The 24,111-nt window shown below is 32.8% G+C and overlaps 1 protein-coding gene across 1 annotated transcript; it reads left to right on the forward strand.

The window, feature by feature from the left end:
- The first annotated feature begins 8,929 nt into the window (after positions 1-8,929).
- Positions 8,930-14,745, forward strand: LOC145047675 (long chain acyl-CoA synthetase 6, peroxisomal-like). The gene is made up of 23 exons (XM_078996013.1): positions 8,930-9,166; positions 9,697-9,757; positions 10,118-10,195; positions 10,312-10,383; positions 10,461-10,542; positions 10,635-10,740; positions 10,825-10,901; positions 10,984-11,028; positions 11,110-11,196; positions 11,395-11,484; positions 11,581-11,660; positions 11,743-11,836; positions 11,999-12,087; positions 12,160-12,248; positions 12,335-12,464; positions 12,681-12,799; positions 12,973-13,096; positions 13,201-13,287; positions 13,412-13,515; positions 13,625-13,710; positions 13,958-14,044; positions 14,220-14,306; positions 14,413-14,745. Exons 1-23 carry the CDS (start codon positions 9,052-9,054, stop codon positions 14,509-14,511), a joined length of 2,088 nt encoding a protein of 695 aa, XP_078852139.1. The 5' UTR covers positions 8,930-9,051; the 3' UTR covers positions 14,512-14,745.
- Positions 14,746-24,111: the final 9,366 nt, after the last annotated feature.

Genomic DNA, 24,111 nt, shown 5'->3' on the forward strand with positions numbered 1-24,111 from the left:
CTAAATATTGATTTCTCACAAAGAAGAGTTTCACAAATATGGTCTTTTGAATCGGTTTTTGAACATCAGGTTTTGGGAAAATCGTGAGATTTGTAGTCACTGTGGGTTCAGCCTTGGCGGACTATTCCAAAATTCATTTTACCTCTAAACCACTCTCTTAATTATGATATTCTCCCAATCATTCCACAACTCCATATTACCCAACCTTAGATCCACAATTAGTGGTCTAATTTCCCTCGAAGACTTATACCGGATAACTCATCCGAAAACAGGGGTGGTGTCGGAATCTAATGGGTGGAATGTGATGCTGATTCATTCTACAAATTGAGGTATCAAGGTTCATCTGAGTTTTTTGATTTTTTTCCGGTGGGAGAGATCGTGGTAATTAGTCTAGTCTAGAGGTGGTGGTGACTTCTGGTGGCATAAGGGTGGTAGTTTACTCCGGCAAGAGATAAATCAGATGAGTGGAAGGATAATTATAGGCAATACATTTAACTAGTAAATTATACAAGTGGTCCCATCTTATTAATAAACATTTTTAATAAATAAATAACAAATAAATGAAAAAAGAAATAAAGAAGGGTAATTTAGTCTTTTTAGGTATGGAAAGGACTAAACGCGTAACAAAAATATATCTTAGGGATCTTCCGAATTAAAAAAAGCTCTTAGGGACCAAATACGCAGATTACCCCAAACCATAGGGACCATTCATGTAATTTACCCTATATTATTATAATAGCCCAAAAAAAACAAATAAAAGTTAGTTCCACTTTTTTAAATCATGTGTCCATAAAAAGACAAACAAAAAGCTAATTCTACTTTTCTGTTCTTTTCTTTTTTCTATTAAGGCAAACAACATTATGGTCACGTAGTCAAATAATACAGGCTAACAGAGTAGTCAAGCCGTTCTCTCTAAATAAAAATTAAAATTTAAAGAAAGAAAAAAAAAAACTAAGTAGTGACACCACATGCTATAATAATCTATGTTGAAAAAACGTTTAACAAATTTGATGTTATCTAGTTAGTGGACTAGTTAGTGGACCGATGTTAAAAAATTAATTGGGTAGATATGAATTAATCATGGATGATAAATTGCTAATTCGTTGAATTTTAAAAAATTAAATATAATTAATACCATAATAAAGTTCGTAAAAACCACTTTAATCATAATAAAGTAGGTTAACAATAATTATTCCTCAAATAGTTTATATTAAATTAAAACTTATTCAAAGTGTTGAAATTTCATTGTTACTCCTGCTTCACTCATATTGGAGACAATGATTAATATTTAGACACATTATAGTCGGTTGGGTAGCATTTAGGGATTAATGATAGATTAATCAAGACCTAGTCGAGATTTTTACAATACTGATATATATATATATATATATATATATATATATATATATATATATATATATATATATATATATATATATATATATATATCATATTTTAAATTTTATGAGATATAAATAAATCATTAATACTTGTCAAAAATTTGAAACTTGAATTAATGAAGGTTATTAAAATTTTAATTTTGAGCAAAATAACAATTTTAAAATAGTAAATTTATGTATATAAATTAATTTACATTGCTTAAATTAGACATCGATATTAATCAAATTACATCAAAGGTATAAACAAACAATATAAATATAAGGTTTAAAAATATTTTATTTAAAAGTGGTAATTTTTTATTACATAATAATAGCTAATAATCAAATCTAATAATTATTTCTTCATAAGAAAAGTATTCGCTAAAATAGTTATTTTTCGCCGCCGTTATATATATATATATATATATATATATATATATATATATATATATATAAAAGAAAAGTGAATATAACCTTAAGAGTATATATAAGCTTAGGTACTCAAACTCATCATACTACGTAATTTTGTATTATATATATATATATACATTGTAATTGTTGAATGTTCTTATAACTCAACTTTTAACTTGATTTACTTCCAAGATTTTTATAAATTTCAAATTTATCTTCTTCTCATATAATTTTCATTTTAAACTATAATATATATAACCTAGTAGGTGTTTGAAAAAAGATGTGATATAAGAGGAATATAATAGTGAAATTTTCAAAATTTTTGAAAGTAAATCAAGTTAGGATTGAAGTTTAAAAACATTATAATGAATATATCAAACAAAATGACGTATTATGATAAGTTTCGGTACGTGAGCTTTTTATACCCTTAAGAGTATATTCACTTATACACACACACACACACACACACACACATATATATATATATATATATATATATATATATATATATATATATATATATATATATATATATGAAAATGCAAATAATTTGCGAAAACACGAAAACAAGAATAACTTATGGGATTGTGTCACTTCAACCTTATAGTTTAGATAATAATTCATCCAAACTTTCAACTACATGATGATAATCGATGATACATAAAAAATTGTTTCATATTTTCAAAGCATTTTTTTTTTAATATTTTTATTATGAAAACTTGAATCTAAAAGTAGTTAAGAACGTGAAAAAGAAAACGGTTGTTAAAACCACATTTATATCTATATTAGCATAACATCTTCCAATGTAAACTTATTATCTTTAATTTATTGCTAATAAATTTAATTTCTAAAGTACATGTGTTTGATTTTTTATAAGATGAAATATATTTTCGCGTTTTCGCAAAATATTTATGTTTTCGCATGAACCTATATATATATATATATATATATATATATATATATATATATATATATATATATATATATATAGAGAGAGAGAGAGAGAGAGAGAGAGAGTCAATATCAAATAAGAAGGAAATTTTTGGTAGGAAGGTAAGAAGTTTTTTTTCTACATATTTTTTTGACGAACAAAATAAATGAATCACTAGATGATTCGTTTCTAAGATGATTCACAAGAAAAAATTCTCAAAAAAACATCTTTATGATTCATTTATACAATGATTTTGTTGTTATTCACTAAAATTATCATAAAAATGAATTTTTTCTTAATTTACTTAAAAATGAATCATAAAGATGTTTTTTTGAGAATTTTTTCTTGTGAATCATCTTAGAAATGAATCATCTAGTGATTCATTTATTTTGTTCGTCAAAAAAATATGTAGAAAAAAACTTCTTACCTTCCTACCAAAAAAAATTTCTTACCGGATCTATATCATATACATATATATATATATATATATATATATATATATATATATATATATATATATATATATATATAGTAAATTACTGAAATCGTTCCTATGGTTTGATCAAAATTACAGATTTGGTCCCTAACTTTTATTTTGCATTTGGGTCGTCCCTATGGTTTGATTTTGTTGCGTTTTTTTTTTGTCCCTGTTGTTTGGTCAAAATTGCATGTTTGATCCCTAACTTTATATATGTAAGGAACGGAAGACGCAACAAAATCAAACCACAAGTACTGTCTGAGTGCAAAAGAAAAGCTAAGGATCAAACGTGCAATTTTAACCAAACCATAGGGATGATTTTAGTAATTTACTCATATATATATATATATATATATATATATATATATATATATATATATATATATATATATATAAGTTCAATCGAGAAAAAAAATCTTGAGATGAGAGGAATCAATCTCGGCCACTCGTTTATATTTTGTTGCAAAGCCCTCCACCACAACGAGGGAATGTAATATTCATATGTTAATATAAATTTACGTATATTCATATATGAATCCACCACCTTTCATATTCTCTGCCACCACCACCTCCGTTAATGCCGCCGCTACCACCACCGCTACCCCTACTACCACCTCTGCAACTGCAATTATCGTCATCGCCACCGCTGCCACCACCACTGCCATCACTACCAACTGTCATATTTGTATATGAGTAATCACTTGTGAACGTTTACTTAGTAATCAAAGTTCTCCATCATTGTTGCTCTTTGAAACACCAATAAAATTGCAAAATTGCTCGTAATTACTGTTTTTAGAACATTTAGTTAGCAAATTCTGTTATTTTCAAGAATATTTTTGTTTGAAAATGAAGGTCTCAGTTGCGAGTATTCAGATCACAACCATTGTCCTCCATAGCCAATTTTCTTAATAGAACAAGTTGTCGAATATCTACATGAGATCCTAGAGACATGGTACATGTTTGTGTTTGTTTCTTTAAATTTGTTGATATCCTTGCAAAGGGAAGGAGACTTTTGAATGAAGCCGTTTCAAACTTATTTTGGGTCTAGAATGAGGAACAAAAGACCATTAAAATACATAAATTTAATTAACTTGTTTTTATAATAACTCAATAATTGTAAGAAAATTATTTATATTAGCTTCTAAACATAAGATTTTCGATTAGAAAATCTATATACTTAAAGAAAAATAATTATTCTAGCTTTTTGCGATGTAAAATTATTAATGATATCTTCAAGATCGGTATTGTGTAACATATAATAATAAAGTCCGCAAATTTTTGAACCCTTTTGAAAGATGAACCTCGGACGGTCGCCTCTATCGCCCACCCTCTGAGACGCTTTTGAAGCATATATATTTTGTTAGATCATATCAAGTCCAGAGTATATTTAGGAAGTTTCATTTGGGCCCCGTTTGATACGCATCTTTCCAAGTCCAAACAGATCTTTCTGGCTGAATGGACTGGAAAGACTGTTTGATTTGCACAAAAGAAGGAGTTTTTCCCGGTATGATATGTCTTACCAGAAAGCCCCAAAATCATATCTATCTGGCTGAATAGGCTGGAAAGACAATTATACACCAAACCCCGCATCTTTATTTCTTTATTGGATTATTAATTTTTTTAAATAACTTTTTTTAAAAATTTATTTTTTTATTGAATTATTATTATTTTTTCCATCATGCAGCACAGTCAATTAGATGTACAATCAAACAACATAATTTTTTTCCTAGTCAGAAAACTTTTCCAAACATCATTTTACCGGACAACACTTTCCCAGACAGAAACTATCAAACGGGACGTTAATTTTTTTCTTTTTTGGATACAAATATATTTTAGTATAAACTTAAATTCATTGAAAGGACCTTACAAATTTATTAGTGTTTTTCAATTAATTGCTTAAAACATCAATGTCTTTAAAGTAAAGAAAACATGAACCGAAAGTTTGTCCATATATATATGTTGGTTTCGGCTTTTAATATAATTTTCAAATTTTGATACTTGTTTTGTTTGATTATTTATGTTTTGAATGCTAATTAAGACATTAAAATAAGGGTGCTCCTATTCCCACGAATAAATTTGTTATTCGTGTATAATCAATGATTACAATCAATCCCATCATATTTGTTATTTTGGCGATTTAATTTTTTTTTATTTTATATTTTTTGATTTTAACTCCTTTAGGTTAGATGCATGTTACAAAATACACCCTTATATTCACTCAAGTCTCAATAACTTTACTTGATATATATATATATATATATATATATATATATATATATATATATATATATATATATATATATATATATATATATATATATCAAGTAAAGTTATTGAGACTTGGGAAAAGTGAAAATACCCTTAAGAGTATATAAACTTAAGTACCCAAACTTACCAAAATACGTCGTTTTGTTTGATAGATTTATTATAATGTTTTTAAACTTCAACCTTAACTTGATTTACTTTCAAGATTTTCGAAATTTCACTGATATTTTTCTTTTACATTACATTTTTTTGTTGAACACCGAATAGACTATATATATTATAGTTGAAACTGAAAATTATGTAAGAGGAAGATAAATGTGAAACTGGTAACGTATGAACTTATTGCGTTGATTGGTTTTTTCAAAAGGAATTAGGTCACAAATACGATTACCTTTATTTATTATTTGTATCCAATATTTTTTTCTTCTTTACAGAATATTATTTAAGTGATGCAAACCAAAATCAATTTGCAATTGAATTTGCTGCCAATTCGTTACCATCAAAAGTAAAGTCAGGATTAATCAGAAAAGAACCTAAAGGATTTTGAAATTGAGAAAAGAAATAACAAATCTACCATTTACAATTTCTATTTAAACAAAAATAATATAGTTTAAAAGGGTTTTATATCTAGGCTTGCGTGAGGTTGTTATATATATTCACTTTGCCCATATATATATATATATATATATATATATATATATATATATATATATATATATATATATATATATTATATATATATATATATATATATATATATTAACGTTTGGTATTTTATTATGAATTTAAATCCATTTTCAATAAAGTTTATTTTTTACTATGATATATTTTATCATTTTAAATATATAATTTTAACGACCGATTAATTTAATAATTTTTAACTCGTTTCTAGAAACATATATTTAACCACCCTTATGTCAACTGTTATATATAATAAATTAACATCTTATGTCACGTCTTAAAATACGTCATAGCTCGCTTATAACTTGTCAATTATTTTTACGCCCTACAACTTCTAATTATAAAACACCACAACTTATCGATTGTTTTTAGTAAATTGTAAATTATTTTTACGCCCTACAACTTATAACAATAAAACACCACATATTATAATAATTATTTTTAGTAACCCGCCGAGTAAGAACTAATTTATGAACTATTATTATCGTCAAATGTTGATAAGGGTTCTATTATAATGTATTAGTAACTTGTCAATTATTTTTAAGCCCTATAACTATTATACCCCCGATCGAGGCGGCGGAATATAAGATTTGATTTGAAAATCTTCCTTAATAAATGAAGGTTTTTTTGCCACTTGTCAATTTCTTATGAATTTTGATACTTGTCATTTTGTGGTAATTTTAAGATAAATATTATCCACTTGTCAATTTTTGGTTTGTTTTAATTTTTAATTAAAATCATATACTTATATATGTAAAGTATTAAATATCATATATATGATATTAAATTGTAATAAATATGTTTTTTTTTCTTTCTTATTTTAAAATTGTACATTAAAAATATTTTATTTTTATACTTTCGGTTTAATTATTTTTAAATCAACCCGTATAATATACGGGTCTCACACCTAGTCAAATATAAATGTAAGGATATTTAATGAAAATAATATATTTTATTATTTTCAAAATTCATATTGATCGACCAATTTATAACTTTATTAAAATTTCAATTATTATCTTTATAATAATAATAATAATAATAATAATAATAATAATAATAATAATAATAATAATAATAATACAATAAAATTTCTGAATAGCTACGGAAAATATTTACGGAATCAAAATCCATAGCAATTTTAGTATGGAATATGCTACGAAATGGTTTGTCGTAGCTATAATGCTACGAAAACGGTTACGAAATTGCATTCTATAGCTAAATCCTAAATAGCTACGTAAAGTTTCTACGGAATCAAGATCCGTAGCTATTCTACTATAAAATATGCTACAAAAATGGTTGGTCGTAGATAATTTGCTACAAAAATGGCTACGGAAATTGCATTCCGTAGCTAAATCATGAATACTTGTTACGAAATCGAAATCCGTAGCTATTTTACTATAAAATATGCTACATAATTATTATTTGAGTTTAATTTTATTAAAAAAACATAATAAAATACATTAAAAACCTAAACTAGTAACTTAATTATTATTTGAGTTTAATTTTATTATAAAAAAAATTAAAAATTGTATTAAGTTAATATTATATCATAAAAGATTAGAAGTTATCTTTTGCAATTTAATATATTAATTTAAACTAAAATAATAATATAAAATATAGTATAGAGATTGAAATGGTAAAAGAAACATATTGAAAGTTTAATAAAAGTGGAAGGATAAAAACTGCAAATTCATATTGATTGAAATTGTAAAAGAAACATATTGAAAGCTTAATAAAATTGGAAGGGTAAAAACTGCAAATTCATATTAAAACTACTTTTGAATGATGCCGTATTGGTGCATTTAGAATCTGTTTCGTGCAAATAGAATTACCCTAAAATAATTATCTATCTTTGCTTTGGTAGATGATGCACGTACATCATGTGTTTGTGAAAAATGAAAACCTGACTACTCAGACTTCCACCGTAACTGATGAAATGAACAATTATAAATTTATGATTATTAGATCGATTGTTTCTTAGTGTTTACAGAGTTTCTATGAAAATGGTTGGAGAAGGTAACATGAGAAGATGGTCAACGATGGTTGTTGAGATCAACCATCTGGACAGAGAGTTAATTCTTTTGTTTACTAATAATTATTTTTATGCAATTAAATGATATAAACTATAAAAAGAATATACAAAAGACAAATGGTCATTTCAGCATCACTCGTAACTCATAAGAATAAACAAACACATGTTAATGTTAGTTGTAGGAACCAAATCAACATTAAATCTTAAAAAAATTATTATTATTATTATTATTATTATTATTATTATTTTTTTTTTGCTAGTTGATAATTTTCTGACCAAATCCAAAAAAAATTGCAAAGCACAGGACGCTTTCTGCGGTTTTCTCTGAATATAATAAGTCAAATACACACCAGTAGGCAAAACTGAGGTCTTATTGGTAGTTGGAATATTCTTTTATCTCAAAAGCTTACTCAGCCCCTCCTATTAAATAGTTCACACACGTTAGTTTACATGACTAATCTTAACAAATATTATCTATTGTATTTTCAAGAAAAACGTCCTTTATTTTTAATTAACCTAAAATTGCAATAATATTCCCAACGTTAATATTTTCTTCATTAAATTTGATTTTTATCTTGTATTTTTGTCTAAAATAACTAGAACTAATAATAATAATAATAATAATAATAATAATAATAATAATAATAAAATGTGCCGGCACATATTCAAACGTAGGGTAATCTGAAGTTGAATACAGAAACCAGCATCTAACCGTCCAATATTACATTCCATATATGTATGAAGTTCATCAACTTTCCAAACTTCACCTACATTATCTCCCTCTCAATATTTTATACCATATGCATACAACAAAAGTTTGAATCTGCGAGACTACAAGATAATCTCCCATTTTCATCGTTCCCGAGAAACTTCAATGGAATCTAAAGCCAGCCGCCGGCTTCAAGCTATTCAAGACCACATCACCTCTGCCGTCGCCGATCCTTTGTCAACGGTGCAACAAAACCAAACAGCCGGGGAGTTTTTCACTAGTAACTCTCTCTCTCTCTCTCTCACACACACACACACACAATCTATAAGGGAACTACTGTGATTTATGTGGTTAGTTTGGATTTCGAATGCAACAGTGTTTGTGGTATGAGTGGGAAACTACTTTAGAATCTGGCATGTTTTAGAATCAGCTAAACGCCTAAAAGTTTTATATGGCATATCAGATTTTGGAATCCATGAGAATATGCATCTATGTAGTCCGCTTTCTAAAAACTCTGAACGAAATTAGTTTAATAGGAGAAGATTGTGAAATAATACACGAGGAGTTGATACGTTTCACACTTGGGTTAATTTTGGGGATTATGTTTTGAAGGACACTCACGAAGGTTAGGATTTGATATTAGTTTGTTGAATCATCAAATACAGAGACAATTGCCTAAATCGATGTGCATTTTTATGTTCCCTGTTTTTTTTTTATCAACTATAGTTTTCATATTACATTCTTAATGTAAACCCTCTTCTTTTGCTTTACATTTCATCACCATGGTTACTGATTTTGTTGCTGTGGCAGAACAAGGGTACAGTGTTGTTCTTCCAGAGAAATTGAAGACAGGAAAGTGGAATGTTTACAGGTAAGTTCATCATCAAACTTTACATTGCTTGAAACCTGCTATGAACGGACTTGTAAGAACAGATTCAACAATAGAAAAGCAACCAAATGCTTCCAATATTGCTTTATACACTCAATAATACCTAAATGATTGTAAGAAAGAAAGATAATTTTGGCAGATTCGAGAAAAAAAATATCCAGATTTCAGATAAAAGATAGATGATGATACCCACATGCTCTGTACCCTCATATAAGCACTGTTGCAACAAATCAAATATAGTAAATACCCTAAATACCCCTCCACATAAGATGCATGATTTCCCATATTGCCCCTATCTCAATTACTTGGCTAATATTGGAAGTATTTCTCTTTTGGTGACAGATCTGCCGCGTCTCCTTTAAAGTTGGTCAGTAGATTTCCTGATCATCCTCACATTGCTACTTTACATGATAATTTTGTGTAAGCATCTACTGTTTACATGTCTAAATTCATCATATCATACTTTCTTCACTGAAATTGTATATCTTACGCAAATCTTGGTAAAAAAAAACATCAATACTTTGCTTCCACTGTAGGCATGCATCTGAAACCTTCGGGGATTACAAGTATTTGGGTACACGGATTCGTGAAGATGGAACTATTGGAGAGTATGTTAACTAGTTTATTATTTTTTAAGGCAGATTGGGTACAAATACTTTATAATTTATCTTCATTTTCTTTAAAGATACAAATGGATAACTTATGGGGAAGCAGCTAAAGCTCGGGCAGCTATTGGTTCTGGGTTAGTAGCCCATGGAATAACCAAGGCATGTCACTTGTATTATACTAATTTCTCCTTTTTGTATTTTTTTTTTTTTAATATTGTGTCTTTAAGTTAAATTGTATAACATTGCAACAGGGATCATGTATTGGATTATACTTTATCAACAGACCAGAGTGGATAATTGTTGATCATGCTTGCTCTGCATATTCATACATATCTGTTCCTTTATATGATACCCTTGGTTTGTACACAATTATTTTGTCAAACTTTTAAATCACCTTTCTTTATTTTATGCTGCAAATGTATTTAATGCCAAATCTTGTAGGTCCGGATGCTGTGAAGTATATTGTGAATCACTCATCTGCAGAAGCCATATTTTGTGTGCCACAGACAATGCATATTGTAAGTTTCAACTTTTTTTCCCTATTAATACTTTTAAATGGTTAATATTTGTGATTGGTTGCTAATCACTTTGATATTTCAGTTGCTGAGCTTTTTGTCAGAGATGCCTTCTGTGCGTTTGATAGTGGTATGATGGTTAATCATTTGTTTCATTTCTTATCAATTTCACTCATAAGATTCTTTACTGAATATTGACTTGTAATTTTAGGTGGTTGGAGGACTAGATGAGCTATTGCCATCTCTTCCATCAGAATCTGGAGTTAAGGTTGTATCATTTTCAAAGCTTATTGCTCAGGTAACTTCAAATCCTTTTTTTGAAAATCATAATTTAGTGTTTTTGACTTTGTTGGACTTTTCACTAACTCTATCTTGTTATCATAGTAACACACTTAAACATCTCCAATAACATGAGTTTCTTTGATTCGAGTTAATCTTTTATGATTTCCGCCATTTGATTACTGATTTATTTGTCATATGAATTGGTGCTTTTTAGGGAAGTAATGATCGACACCCTTTTCGTCCACCAAAACCAGATGATGTGGCTACAATATGTTATACAAGTGGTACAACTGGGACACCAAAGGTTTTTTTTTTTATTATTTCTTATTGACTTATGCTTTTTCTTTTTAAGTTTACTAAAGTTGAATATTTTCTTACCATAAGTATTAACTGTCTTAAGGGGGCTGTACTTTCCCATGGAAACCTGATTGCAAATGTTGCTGGTGGAAGTTTTGAAATTATGTTCTATCCATCAGATGTGTAAGTATTAACTGTCTTAAATAGGTTTAAATGCCAATTGTTTCACATTATTTTCTTGTAATGAACTCCATGTTTATTTCAGATATATATCTTATCTTCCTTTAGCACACATATACGAAAGGTGCAACCAGATCTTGTTGGCATACTATGGTGGCTCAGTTGGATTTTATCAAGGAGTAAGAAACTCAATTTTTTTGTTTTTTTTTTTTTTTTTTCCAATTTAAGTTCATGATAATGATTTCTTTATTGTACTTAATCACATCATGACAAAACTGCTGTTTATTTTTGACTTAATGGGGTAGGGGTCAAAACTTTACACTTTATTTTCATTCATGTAGGACAGCTTGAAATTATTGGATGACATGGCAGAATTGAGACCTACTATCTTCTGCAGTGTTCCACGATTATATAACAGAGTATATGATGGGTATAATAAAGTTTTGTATTTTTTCAATCACTATGGCTTATTGATATTCAATTAGTTGAGTGGTTATTGCAGTGTTATGAATGCAGTTAAGTCATCTGGTGGACTTAAAGAAAGACTGTTTAATGCTGCATTTAATGCAAAAAGGCAAGCATTACTTAAAGGTAACAGTTAACAAACATTTTTTTAGCAAAAGTGCACCTTTTAGGTTAAAATACTTTACATAATATAATCTAATATTATCTTTCAGGAAAAAATGCATCTCCTATGTGGGACAGATTAGTATTTAACAAAATAAAAAACAAACTTGGTGGACGGGTTCGCTTTATGGTTTCAGGTGCTTCACCCTTGTCTCCTGATGTCATGGATTTTCTTAAAGTGTAAGTTATCATGACATTATACTTTCAAAAATATACCATTTATACCATTATACTTTCATTTTTTTTCTTTGCTTATAAGCTTATTAAAGGATAGATTTCTGAAATTACAATGTCATAATAAGATGAAATGAAGGCAGGATGCTATATACAAATAAGCAATCACTGAAAGTAGATTTCTGTTTCTTGTATTTAAACCTTATGTTTTATATTTTTCAGGTGCTTTGGTTGTTCAGTAATGGAGGGGTATGGAATGACTGAGAGTTCTTGTGTTATAACTTGTATGAATGAGCATGATGTCCTCTCTGGTCATGTAGGAGCTCCTAATGCTGCATGTGGTTAGTTTTATATAATTTGTTCACTACAACATCTTACTTCCATATTTTACAACTTTTTTCTTATTAAAAGTACAATACTGATGTATAATACATAAATCAATGGAAGTAGATTGCTATTTCTTGCATTTAAATTTTAAACCAATATTAATGTATAATATTCGTGTGTGTTTTAGAGGTAAAGCTTGTGGATGTTCCTGAGATGAACTATACATCTGATGATCAACCATACCCTCGTGGTGAAATTTGTGTGAGGGGCCCAATTGTCTTCCAAGGTTACTACAAAGATGAAGTGCAAACGTATGTATAAATATCCATTAGACTGATGTCAATGGGACATGAATTGCAATTTTATATCCATTAGACAATTTTTTTATGATTAACATTTATAAGATTTTTTTCAGGAGAGAAGTAGTAGATGAAGAAGGATGGCTTCATACAGGAGACATAGGATTGTGGGCACCCGGAGGCAGATTAAAGATTATTGATAGGTAATTAAGTTGTAAGAAATTAATAATCTAATTAAATTACAATTGCTTTGGTTTGTTGGAAATTGGAATTAGATATGATATGCACTGTATCTTAAAAAGTAAATATGTTTTAATCTTGTGTCAGGAAAAAGAACATTTTTAAATTGGCACAGGGAGAGTACATAGCTCCTGAGAAAATTGAGAATGTGTATGTTAAGAGCAAATTTGTTGCACAATGCTTTGTTTATGGTAAGTGAACAGACTCCTTTCTTGCATTATTGATTTATTAATTGATAGTGGTGCTATATATTTTGCTTATTTGTGTATTATATAAATTATAAATATTGGTTTGAAACAGGTGACAGCTTCAACTCATCTTTAGTTGCTATTGTCTGTGTGGACCCCGACATGCTGAAAGCATTTGCTGCTAAAGATGGAATAAAGGTGAAATATAGTTATTTGGTCATTTATAAATCATCTATCTCTACACAATTCATAAACGAATTCACAATAAATAATTAATTTTCCTTCTCTGTTCTATATATTTCCCAAACTAGTCTTTCTGTAACATATGTTATAGGGTTTTATCAATATTACAAGGATACAATTTCAGGTTTAAATTTATTTAAAAATAGTGTTTGTTTTTTAATGGAAAGATATATTAACAATTAATCTACAACTTGTGATCCAGTTTGAAAGCTTAGAACAACTGTGCAATGATCCAAGGACAAGGACTGCTGTTCTTGCTGACATGGATGCCATTGGAAAAGAAGCTCAGGTAACCATTACACATAACATAGTTCTACTGTTTTTTTGCTTTTATTTAAACTGGACAAAAAGTGAAATTTTCATGTCCCAGATCATTAATTTAACTTTTGTCATTTTTATCAAAATAAGGTATTTGTAATTTGTTATGTATGCCTGATTTGGTAAACAATGCCATTGTGATGCAGTTGAGAGGTTTCGAGTTTGCAAGATCTGTCACATTGATAGCTGAACCATTCACCATGGAGAATGGCTTGCTCACTCCAACTTTTAAAGTAAGTACCAACTCCATAAATAAAAATAAAAAATAAAAATTTATGGAGGCCTAAGTGTTGTATGGATAAATGTTTGTTTAAAAAATGTCCCATTTTTATGGTGTAGGTGAAGAGACCACATGCGAAAGCGTACTTTGCAAAAGCAATAGAGAATATGTATGAAGAGGTTTCGGCACTTGAATCTTCGAGTAGAAAACTTCTGTGAGATGGGAAGATGTTTTGATTGTTGTAAGTGTTGTCATTTGATTTGTATTGTTCCTTTTTGCTCTCATTTTAAGAAGAAAAAAGCGTCTATTTTATATAGGATTTTGCGATACATTTGTGTATATGAATATGCAATCTATAGCTGATTACTTGACCAACAAAAAAGTTGTTTATAGAAGCTCCTTAATCTAAAAACCAACCTCGGGTTGCCACTTACATATGTAAGTGAGGAAAATCATGTTGACTTTTGCAGACGTGACACTTTTCAGTTATCGTTGGTTTGTTGTTGCTGACGTTTAAGCTTCTTAAACACCTGCTTCTTGGGTCCCATGCCTTTATTGTTCCTGAATTTATTCTTCCCTTTTTAGTCAAAAAATAAAACCAACGATTGACAAGGTTTGTATGCTAAAAGTTGCAAGTTTGATTCTATTATGGATCCGGATTGGAATACAAAGCATTATGTTAGCAAAACATTACACTGAAGGGTGTGCACAATATCAACCATTTACTTCCGCTTTTTAATGAAACGGTTGCCATAATGTGTAACTTATGTTGCAATATACACTATTTCGGTTGTTGGGTTTGAAAGTTTGATGGTTGTGAAAATTATTTGGTGGTGGGAAGTAAAATATTGAGAATGAATTTTGGCTTGTGTAGTAAAAAAAGAAAAAAAAAATTATATGAAAAAATTTGTAGTAAAGTTGTTGGTATTTATAGGAAAGATTGAAGGGTTAATATTTAATGATTTAAAAAAAAATTCTCGTCAAAGAAAAGTCAAATATATAGTTAAAGAAATTAATTGTCAAAAAATTCAATCGTTGCCTCTGGTATCACACTCAACAAACCACAACCACCTCACACCAATGATAATATGCACGATCATGGCACCTGACCATGCAGTGGCGGAACCAGAAATTTTGATATGAGGTACAAACATTATCAATATATATTTTATATAGTTATCATATCCTGGACATTAAAAAACATGGTACAATATCTTAAGCTGGGGGTATAATAACATAGAACATGTTTACAAATAAAATTTTTTATATACATAAAACATTTTTTTGGTGATGCTGTAGTACCCCCAACTAGCGGCCCCTGATGTGGTGGCTGGAGATGTTTTTCCATTCAATTGGTAACCGTCGAAGACAGTGTTCATAGATCACGTTGACCCTGCTTCCGTTATTAATATACACATGCTCAACATGATTTTGGCTAATGAAACCGATGATGTGCAATAGATCATTCGGATCCCAATGCTCTGGCCTAAAGTCACTTGTTGAAAAGGCTATATTGAGTATGTTTTGATGGTATACCTTCACGCCTACGTGTTGGCTCGGGCGATTGCGGCATGGGCGGGGCCAGTAATGGTAAGAATCTCTGCACTCCTTTCATGGTCCTTTCCCCCATCCTTTTGAGTTTTAGGTGGGTTCTTATCCTCATCGAATTTTGCCTTGAGCTCTTTTGCTATGTCAACTATGTTTCCAACTAGTTGTTTATCATCGATCTCCCACTTTAATACCGTGCATTCGTTGGCATCATGAGTTTTGCTCTTATGATATTCACAGAACTTGGTCTTGTCATTGCTCTCCTTTGTTAGAGTTTTGTTGATTGCATGGACGTATGTATGACCATTCCTGTTGTCATCTTTGTTGAACGACATGTACCTTCTTGACATGTGCTTGGAGTGGTGATTGTGCTCTTGTTGGTTGCTGTCTTGCCTCTCATGTTGGGCTGAGCTCAGCCTGGACACCGCTTCCTCCTGTTTAATGTATGCGTTGGTTACAACTTTGAGATTGGACTCCTTTCGCACTTCCCCTTCGATTTGTCTCAAATATTTTTCCACACGGAACTTGAGCTCGTCCCTGGATCTGGGGACTGTCCCTTGCATCTTCTTGGATAGGGGTCTAGGAAGCAGACCTTGGGCGAAGGCGCCCATTACCAAGAACTCTTCATGCCCTGGAACATTCAAGGTAGCTAGCATGAATCGATCGTAATAGTCACGAATCGACTCTCCTTCTTATTTTCTTTCACGCCATCACAAAGTTAGCGTCCCCTTTTCCCTTCCTCAACTGCATGAAATAGTTAAGGAAAAGGTATTTCAGCTGCTCAAAACTCGAGATACTGCTTGGCCTCAGAGACTTGAACCACTTGCCTGCATTTCCTGTTAGGGTACAACGGAAACAGGTGCAGGTGAAGCAGCGATCCATCCTAAGAGATGTCATCTTCCACTCGTAGTTATCGATGTGGTCATCCGGATTAGTAGTACCGTCATACTTTGGCACGTTTGGTATCACCGTGGTGTGCAGAATCTCGTATTGGAGTAGCTCATGGCTAAAATTAGAGCTTGCACTTCTCATGGGGTTGTCCATGTATGAGTATGACAAACCACCATTGGCCATATGTTGATGCGTCTGGTAGGGGCTCACGTACATCTGGCTATGCATGATAGTCAACGAGATGTATAGTTGATATTGCTGTAAGGTTGGTTGTGATCCAAATTGCTTGAATGCGTATTTCCCTGTCGAGTGAACCATGTATGGGTTTGCTCCTGTATACTGTTGTATGGACTGTCAAACCCCCAAAATGAATTGGCGGAAACATTCGGGGGTGGATGACGTCATGTACAATATCATAACAATGCATAATAGTAAAAGCAAGCAACAACATCCATTGCATTAATAGCATAGTTAAATACATGTGTGTTCTTTTGTAAGGTTTAAATGACACCAAAAATGTACAATCAAAATAAAGACGAGTCTTGGATCCACTCCGTCCTTCAAAAGCTACATGGGTGTACCTGTCTTACTGGTTCCCTGAGAATACAAGTTATTTTGAAAGAGAGTATCAACATAAAATCCTGGTGAGTTCATAAGTATTTAGTGTCATTTAGTAGTTAAAAACCTCGAAATGTTTGTATTAAAAACCTTGAAAAGTTTGTAAAGTTCTCCCAGAAAATCCTATATTTCTTGCTTATAATTAAAGTAGCCTTCCACCGAGGCCCGACTGTTTTACATGTTTGTTATTGTATAAAAATGTAATGTTTGCATATCTTGTAAGAGTATGGAAAAATATAGTAGTACTTTGTTACTATGTAAAATTATATTTTCTCCTATTTATCACTATCATCTATTAGGAAAATAGAATGTTTTATCTCAGTTGTAACACTACTGACTATGAAATGATAAAAATGAAGACTCAAGGTCGTATTAAATGTACTATACTCCTTGGAGAGTCTTATTGCATTTAATTCCTATTTGGTTAATTAAAGGTTTAGATGTAAATTAGTTTGTAACTATGCTGATTGACGGTTGTATACCTGACGACCTTCCGGCATCATAAAATAGTGAGGTGACATTTTGTCACCCCTTGGCCTTACCAGCTGGGACTGTAGCTAGCAGTCGGGGAGTGGGAGTGTTTGTCCCGTATAGATCAATACACACGATGCTCACTCTCCCTCCAAGAGACTCTGGTTACAATGTGATACAACAATGTATTGTTGTATCAGGAAGTAGTATTTCACATTATAGTTATCTTATTCTAGTATTTGTATAGTATGTTATAGTGTATTGAATGCTCTCTCTATACTAGTGTATAGTATGTTCTCTTGTATAGTATAGTGTATGTTCTCTTAGTTTCTCATCATAGTATGCTATTTTGGTTTCTCATAATAGTAAGTTTGTATTGACTCATAAATGAACTGAATCTTGTATGTTTCATTGTACTAGAAATAGTGAGTAGTAATCTCTTAAACTATACCTATTATAGTTTACTAGTAATGTTGTTTGAATGACTGCGTGTATATTGAACTGGAATAAAATATTTTATATCTATATACGTATACATAATATATAACTAAGGTTCAAACGACACTTAGAAAAACAACCGAATGCTCTAAGTCCACAACCAAACAAGGAACATGAAATAAAGCGAGATATCAATCCTAAGTGCTTTTAACCTTACTTATATAGCTATATCTATATAGATATGATTTTGACAATATATAGGTTTAAAAGAGTTAAATAAAGAGTTTTACATAAAGGAGTTTGATATAAAAAGGAGTTTTAACCATTTGAATAATAACATATGACTTGATGTCAGTTTATAAAATGTTTTAAAGAGTTTGTTTGGTAAATAGTTTTGAAGTATATGAAATCCATTTGTTTGATAGTTATTAATCACAGGTGATTGATATAATAACTAAAATGTTTCAACTTGTATTCCCCCCAATAAAAGAATTTAAAATTATTTAAAAAGGTAAAATAAGGGATATGAACTCACCTATAGTGAGTAGTTCGGATAAAAGAGCGGTATAGGATGCTAAGTGTCAAGTGAAGACTTGAGCACACACGGATCCTATTTAGCATATAATGACACATATGTGTATATAATTAGTGTTTATACAACTAATCAGGTAAGGAAAACACCTTAGGGACTAGGTTACACTTGAATGGAAGGGTATAAATCACAAATGATTGTGTATAAGGGGAGTTTACGGCCACACTTGGTGTTTGCGGCCAAGTGTTCACGGCCTTAGGAGTTCAAGGCCATAGGGTTTACGGCCTCATGAGTTTACGATCGTAAACTCATGATGATTTGTGCCAAGTTGTGTTTTAAGGTCTTATAATCAACAAGGATGTGTTCTAGACTCCAATCCAATCCATAGGAGGGTTTATGGCCACAAATGCACCTCTAACTAAGGTGTACGCCCAAGGGAGATGCTCTTGGCCGTAAACACATCTTGTTCTTGGGAAATGGACGATTTCAAGGTGTTTAACATGTGTTTCAACTAGATATCGAGTATAGGGGAGTAATAATTACGATATAGAAGCTAAAAAGGTTGATTTTGGACAAAAACACTAGTGTGTGTTCTTGGTGTTTATCGAAGATCTAACCCAAAATATGAATTTTTGGATGGAATTAATGGGTGATGCTAGTTAAGAAGATGTAGTAACTAATCATGGGATAAAACACTTACATTTTTGAAGAAAAATGAATATCCTTGATGATAGTTGAGAGCAAAACCCGATTTCTTGGCTTGGAAATGGTAAAAGTGTTGGAAAATGGCTAAATATCATATATATAGCCAAGAGTTTACGACCACCATGAGTTTACGACCATAAAGTCATGTGCCCTGGCCCTAAACTCCTGATGAAGGGGTTTATGGCTTTTTTGTTGGCTTTGGACTTCAGTTGATAGTTCCTAACACTTATTCCTTTGATGTACTAGGCTTAGAACACTCAAACAAACTCTAAACAGTGCTAAAAGTTAGCAGAAACAAGTCTGACTTAGATTGAGTTAAATGGTTGTACTAGATAGAAATTTTGAGTTGTCACGTTATCCCCCCATTAGAGAGAATTTCGTCATGAAATTAGAGTTTAAGCAATTAAGTAGATACAAATAACTAAACGAAAAGATGAGGATATTTCAATTTCATTTGATCCTCGCGCTCCCAAGTGAATTTGGGTCCTCACTTGGCATTCCAGCGAACCTTCACTATCGGGATACGACTTTGCTTCGTTTGCTTGACCTCTTGGTCCGTGATCTCTACTGGTTCCTCGACGAAGTTGAGGCTTTCGTTGATCTCGATCTCGCTGAGTGGGATTACAAGAGTCTCATCGGATAGGCACTTTTTCAAGTTCGAGACGTGGAACGTAGAATATATGTTACTAAGTTCGCGGGGTAGGTTGAGTTTGTAAGCTATAGGGCCGATTCTAGCGAGAATCTCGAAAGGCCCTATGTATCTTGAATTTAACTTTCCACGCTTTTTGAAGCGTATCAAGCCCTTCCAGGGTGAGACTTTCAAAAGGACGTGGTCTCCCACCTGGAATTCCAAAGGTTTCCTTCGCTTGTCTACGTAGCTTTTTTGTCGGTCTCTAGAGGCTTTCAATCGGTCATGAATTTGAACGATCTTCTCTGTCGTTTCCCGAATGATCTCCGGACCCGTGAGAGTGCTGTTAGGAATTTGTCCTTTAGCTAACTATGTGTCACCCACCTCAGCCCAACATAGAGGGCATCTGCACTTTCGGCCATAGAGGGCTTCGAATGGAGCGTCCTTTATGGTCGTGTGATAACTGTTGTTGTAGGAAAACTCGAAAAGGGGTAAATGAGTATCCCATGCCTTCCTAAAGTCGATCACACATGCTCGTAACATATCTTCCAAGGTTTGGATAGCTCTCTCACTTTGTCCATCGGTCTGTGGATGGTAGGATGTGCTCAAGTCCAACCTCGTTCCTAGGGAACTTTGTAGTGACTGCCAGAACCTCGAAGTGAATCTACTATCTCTATCAGAGATAATGGATATGGGAACACCATGCAGTTGTACGATCTCCCTAATGTATGTTCTTGTGAGTTTCTCCATCTTGTCAGTTTCTTTGATGGGCAGGAAGTGTGCGGACTTTGTTAACTTGTCTACAATCACCCAAAGGGTATCGAGGCCACCTGTTGTCTTGGGAAACTTGGTTATGAAGTCCATCGTGATCTGCTCCCACTTCCATTTAGGTATTTCCAGTTGCTGGAGTAAACCTGAGGGTTTCTGGTATTTGACCTTAACCTTTAAGCAAGTAAGGCATTTACTCACGAAGGTGGCAATCTCTGCATTCATGTTAGGCCACCAGTATAACTTTTTAAGATCCAGATACATCTTATCTGAACCTAGGTGGACGGAATATCGAGTGTTGTGTGCTTCTATCATGACCAAGTCCCTGAATCCACCGTGTTTCGGTGTCCAGATCCGGTCCATGAAATATAAGGCTCTATCACCCTTGACTTCCAAATTCTTATTTATCCCTCTTAGGGATTCACCCACCACATTTTCAGGTTACAAGGCTTCGAGCTTGGCCTCCTTAATTTGTGTGGACAAGTGTGAATGGATAGTCATGGTCAATGATTTCACTCTATGACCAGAGTATTCTTTCCGACTTAGGACGTCAGCTACTACATTGGATTTACCGGGATGATATCGAATCTCGCATTCGTAGTCATTGAGTAGCTCAAGCCACCGTCGTTATCTCATATTGAGCTCTTTCTGGTCGAATATATGTTGAAGGATTTTATGGTCTGTAAAGATAGTGATTTTCGTACCATACAGATAGTGTCTCCAGATCTTTAAAGCGAATACGAGTGCTCCTAACTCAAGATCATGAGTTGTGTAGTTGACCTCGTGTGTCTTCAACTGTCTTGAGGCATAGGCGATGACCTTACCTCGTTGCATCAGGACACATCCGAGCCCCTGGTTGGATGCATCATAATAAACTATGAAGTCTTCTATCCCTTCTGGAAGGGATAGTATCGGTGCGGTGCATAAGGCTAGTTTCAGCGTTTGGAACGCTTTCACTTGCTTTTCTTCCCATTCAAAGGCCACGCCATTTTGGGTCAATGTTATAAGAGGTTTCGCAATCTACGAAAAGTTCTGAATGAATCTACGATAGTAGCCAACGAGGCTTAGAAATTGAAAAATTTCCGTAGGCATCTTTGGTGCTAACCAGTTCTCAATGGCTTTGATTTTGGAAGGGTCCACGTGGATTCCCTCTTCGCTGACCACGTGACCTAAGAATTCGACTCTTCGGATCTAAAATTCGCACTTTGAGAACTTTGCGTTGAGTTTCTCTGACCGTAGTGTTTCTAAGATCAACCGCAAATGTTTTCTGTGCTCTTCCTTACTACGAGAGTAGATAAGTATGTAATCGATAAATACAATGACGAAATAATCCAAGTAAGGATGACATACCCTATTCATTAAGTCCATGAATACTGCGGGCGCATTAGGTAATCCGAATGGCATCACTACAGACTCATAGTGTCCATAACGAGTTCGGAAGACTGTCTTCGGAACATCCTCCTCTAACACTCTTAATTGGTGATACCTGGATCTCAAATCAATCTTTGAAAAGTAGCTCGCCCCTTGCAGTTGGTCGAACAAATCGTCTATAAGGGGCAAGGGATAACGATTCTTGACGTTCAGTTTGTTCAGTTCTCTGTAATCAATACACATTCTGAACGACCCGTCCTTCTTTTTCACGAACAAGACTGACGCTCCCCAAGGTGAGAATCTTGGTCTTATAAAGCCCTTGTTGAGTAGTTAGTTAAGTTGACCGGATAGTTCTTGCATCTCTTTTGGTGCTAGACGATAGGGCGATTTGGCTATAGGGGTAGCCCCTGGAACTAAGTTGATCCTGAATTCGACTTGACGTTGGGGAGGTAACCTTGGTAGTTCTTCCGGAAAGAAGTCGGGGAAGTCACGCACTACGGGGAGGTCCTTTAGGTCTTTTGTTTCTTGGTTCACATCGACTATATGAGCAATGAATGCACGATATTCCTTTCGTAGGTACTTCTGGGCTTGCATGCTCAAGATGATACGAAGGTTCGTACTAGGTTTGTCGTCATAGATCAATAAGGTTTCGTTACTCGGTAGATTTAGATGGACTGCTTTCTCGAAACACAGAATATCGGCACGATGGAGACTCAACCGGTCTTTCTGTTAGCCGTTTCTAGCATGAGGGTACAACCCATGTAAATATCGTTAGAACTCTCTGTCTTTCCGTTAGCCGTTTCTATGACGAAGGTTTCTTTTAGTGCTTGCGGTGCTTGATTAAGTAAGTGTTTAAATTTTGGTTCACGAAGCTCCTCTCTGCCCTACTATCGAATAAGATACATGCATATGATTTATTAAGGAGGAACGTACCCGTGACCACCGTGGGGTCTACCACGGCTTCATTGTGACCAATAGCAAGTAGTCTCTCTGCTCCACTCGCCTTCCCAGCTTTAGGGCGGTTTGTTTTGAAGTGCCTTGTCTCGCCACACCTGTAGCAGGCTTGGCTTACTCCTGTACCAGGGACCTGTGTGATGGGTCTTGGTGGTGCTTTGCAAAATCGGATGGTATGGCACTTCCGGTTGCAGTTGGTGCAGTGCATTTCTCGGCAGGGGCCGTTGTGATGGAAATTGCACTTGGTGCACTTGGGTAGACTCCCTGCATATGACTATTATAGTACAGGGGCAACAGGAGTTGTGGAACCACGGACAGCCACAACCTGTTGGTTCTTGGAAGAAGGCTGAGTTCATTTACCCTTCTTTCGATCCCAACGCTTTCTCTTGTTGTCGGCCGCTTTGGCTGGTGCTGAGACAACAATTGTAGTTGTAGTTTGTGACATCCCCAATTTCACGGCTAGAAAAGACCGATTTGTTTTATACAACCAGAGTAATCATTTGATTAAAAGAGTTGCGGAATTTGTTTCCAAAATAAAATATGATAAAATAAAATTTATCAAAGCATTTCTTAAAGAAATGTATTTTCATTAAATAACAAAATCTCGAGATGTCATGTTCCGATACAGACCAAAAGCATAAACAATATAAAATAGACCTTACAACAGTTATTTATAACGGCTGATCTACAATCCAAAATCTCTCGTCAAGTCCACCAACTTATACCCTTGTGCCATTACCTGTAATGCAAAGAAAACTGAGTGGGTCAGGCTTGGGAGCCTGGTGAGCATATAGGGTTTTCAACCCACAATAATAAATTTATTATTCAATCATCAAACAATCAACCCAAATACACATCCCCATAACTCCTTTATTTCTTAAGGGTTTACCCTAA

Source organism: Lactuca saligna, chromosome 5, assembly GCF_052625555.1.
Source record: "Lactuca saligna cultivar CGN05327 chromosome 5, ASM5262555v1, whole genome shotgun sequence".
NCBI lineage: Eukaryota > Viridiplantae > Streptophyta > Magnoliopsida > Asterales > Asteraceae > Lactuca > Lactuca saligna.

What these genes read in the sequence shown, in the direction of transcription:
- LOC145047675 (XM_078996013.1), top strand. Translation starts at nt 9,052, where the DNA reads ATGGAATCTAAAGCCAGCCGCCGGCTTCAAGCTATTCAAGACCACATC. An exon ending in AGCCGGGGAGTTTTTCACTA is followed by an intron (nt 9,167 to 9,696) that starts GTAACTCTCTCT and finishes TTGCTGTGGCAG; the next exon opens with AACAAGGGTACAGTGTTGTT. An exon ending in TGCTCACTCCAACTTTTAAA is followed by an intron (nt 14,307 to 14,412) that starts GTAAGTACCAAC and finishes TTTATGGTGTAG; the next exon opens with GTGAAGAGACCACATGCGAA.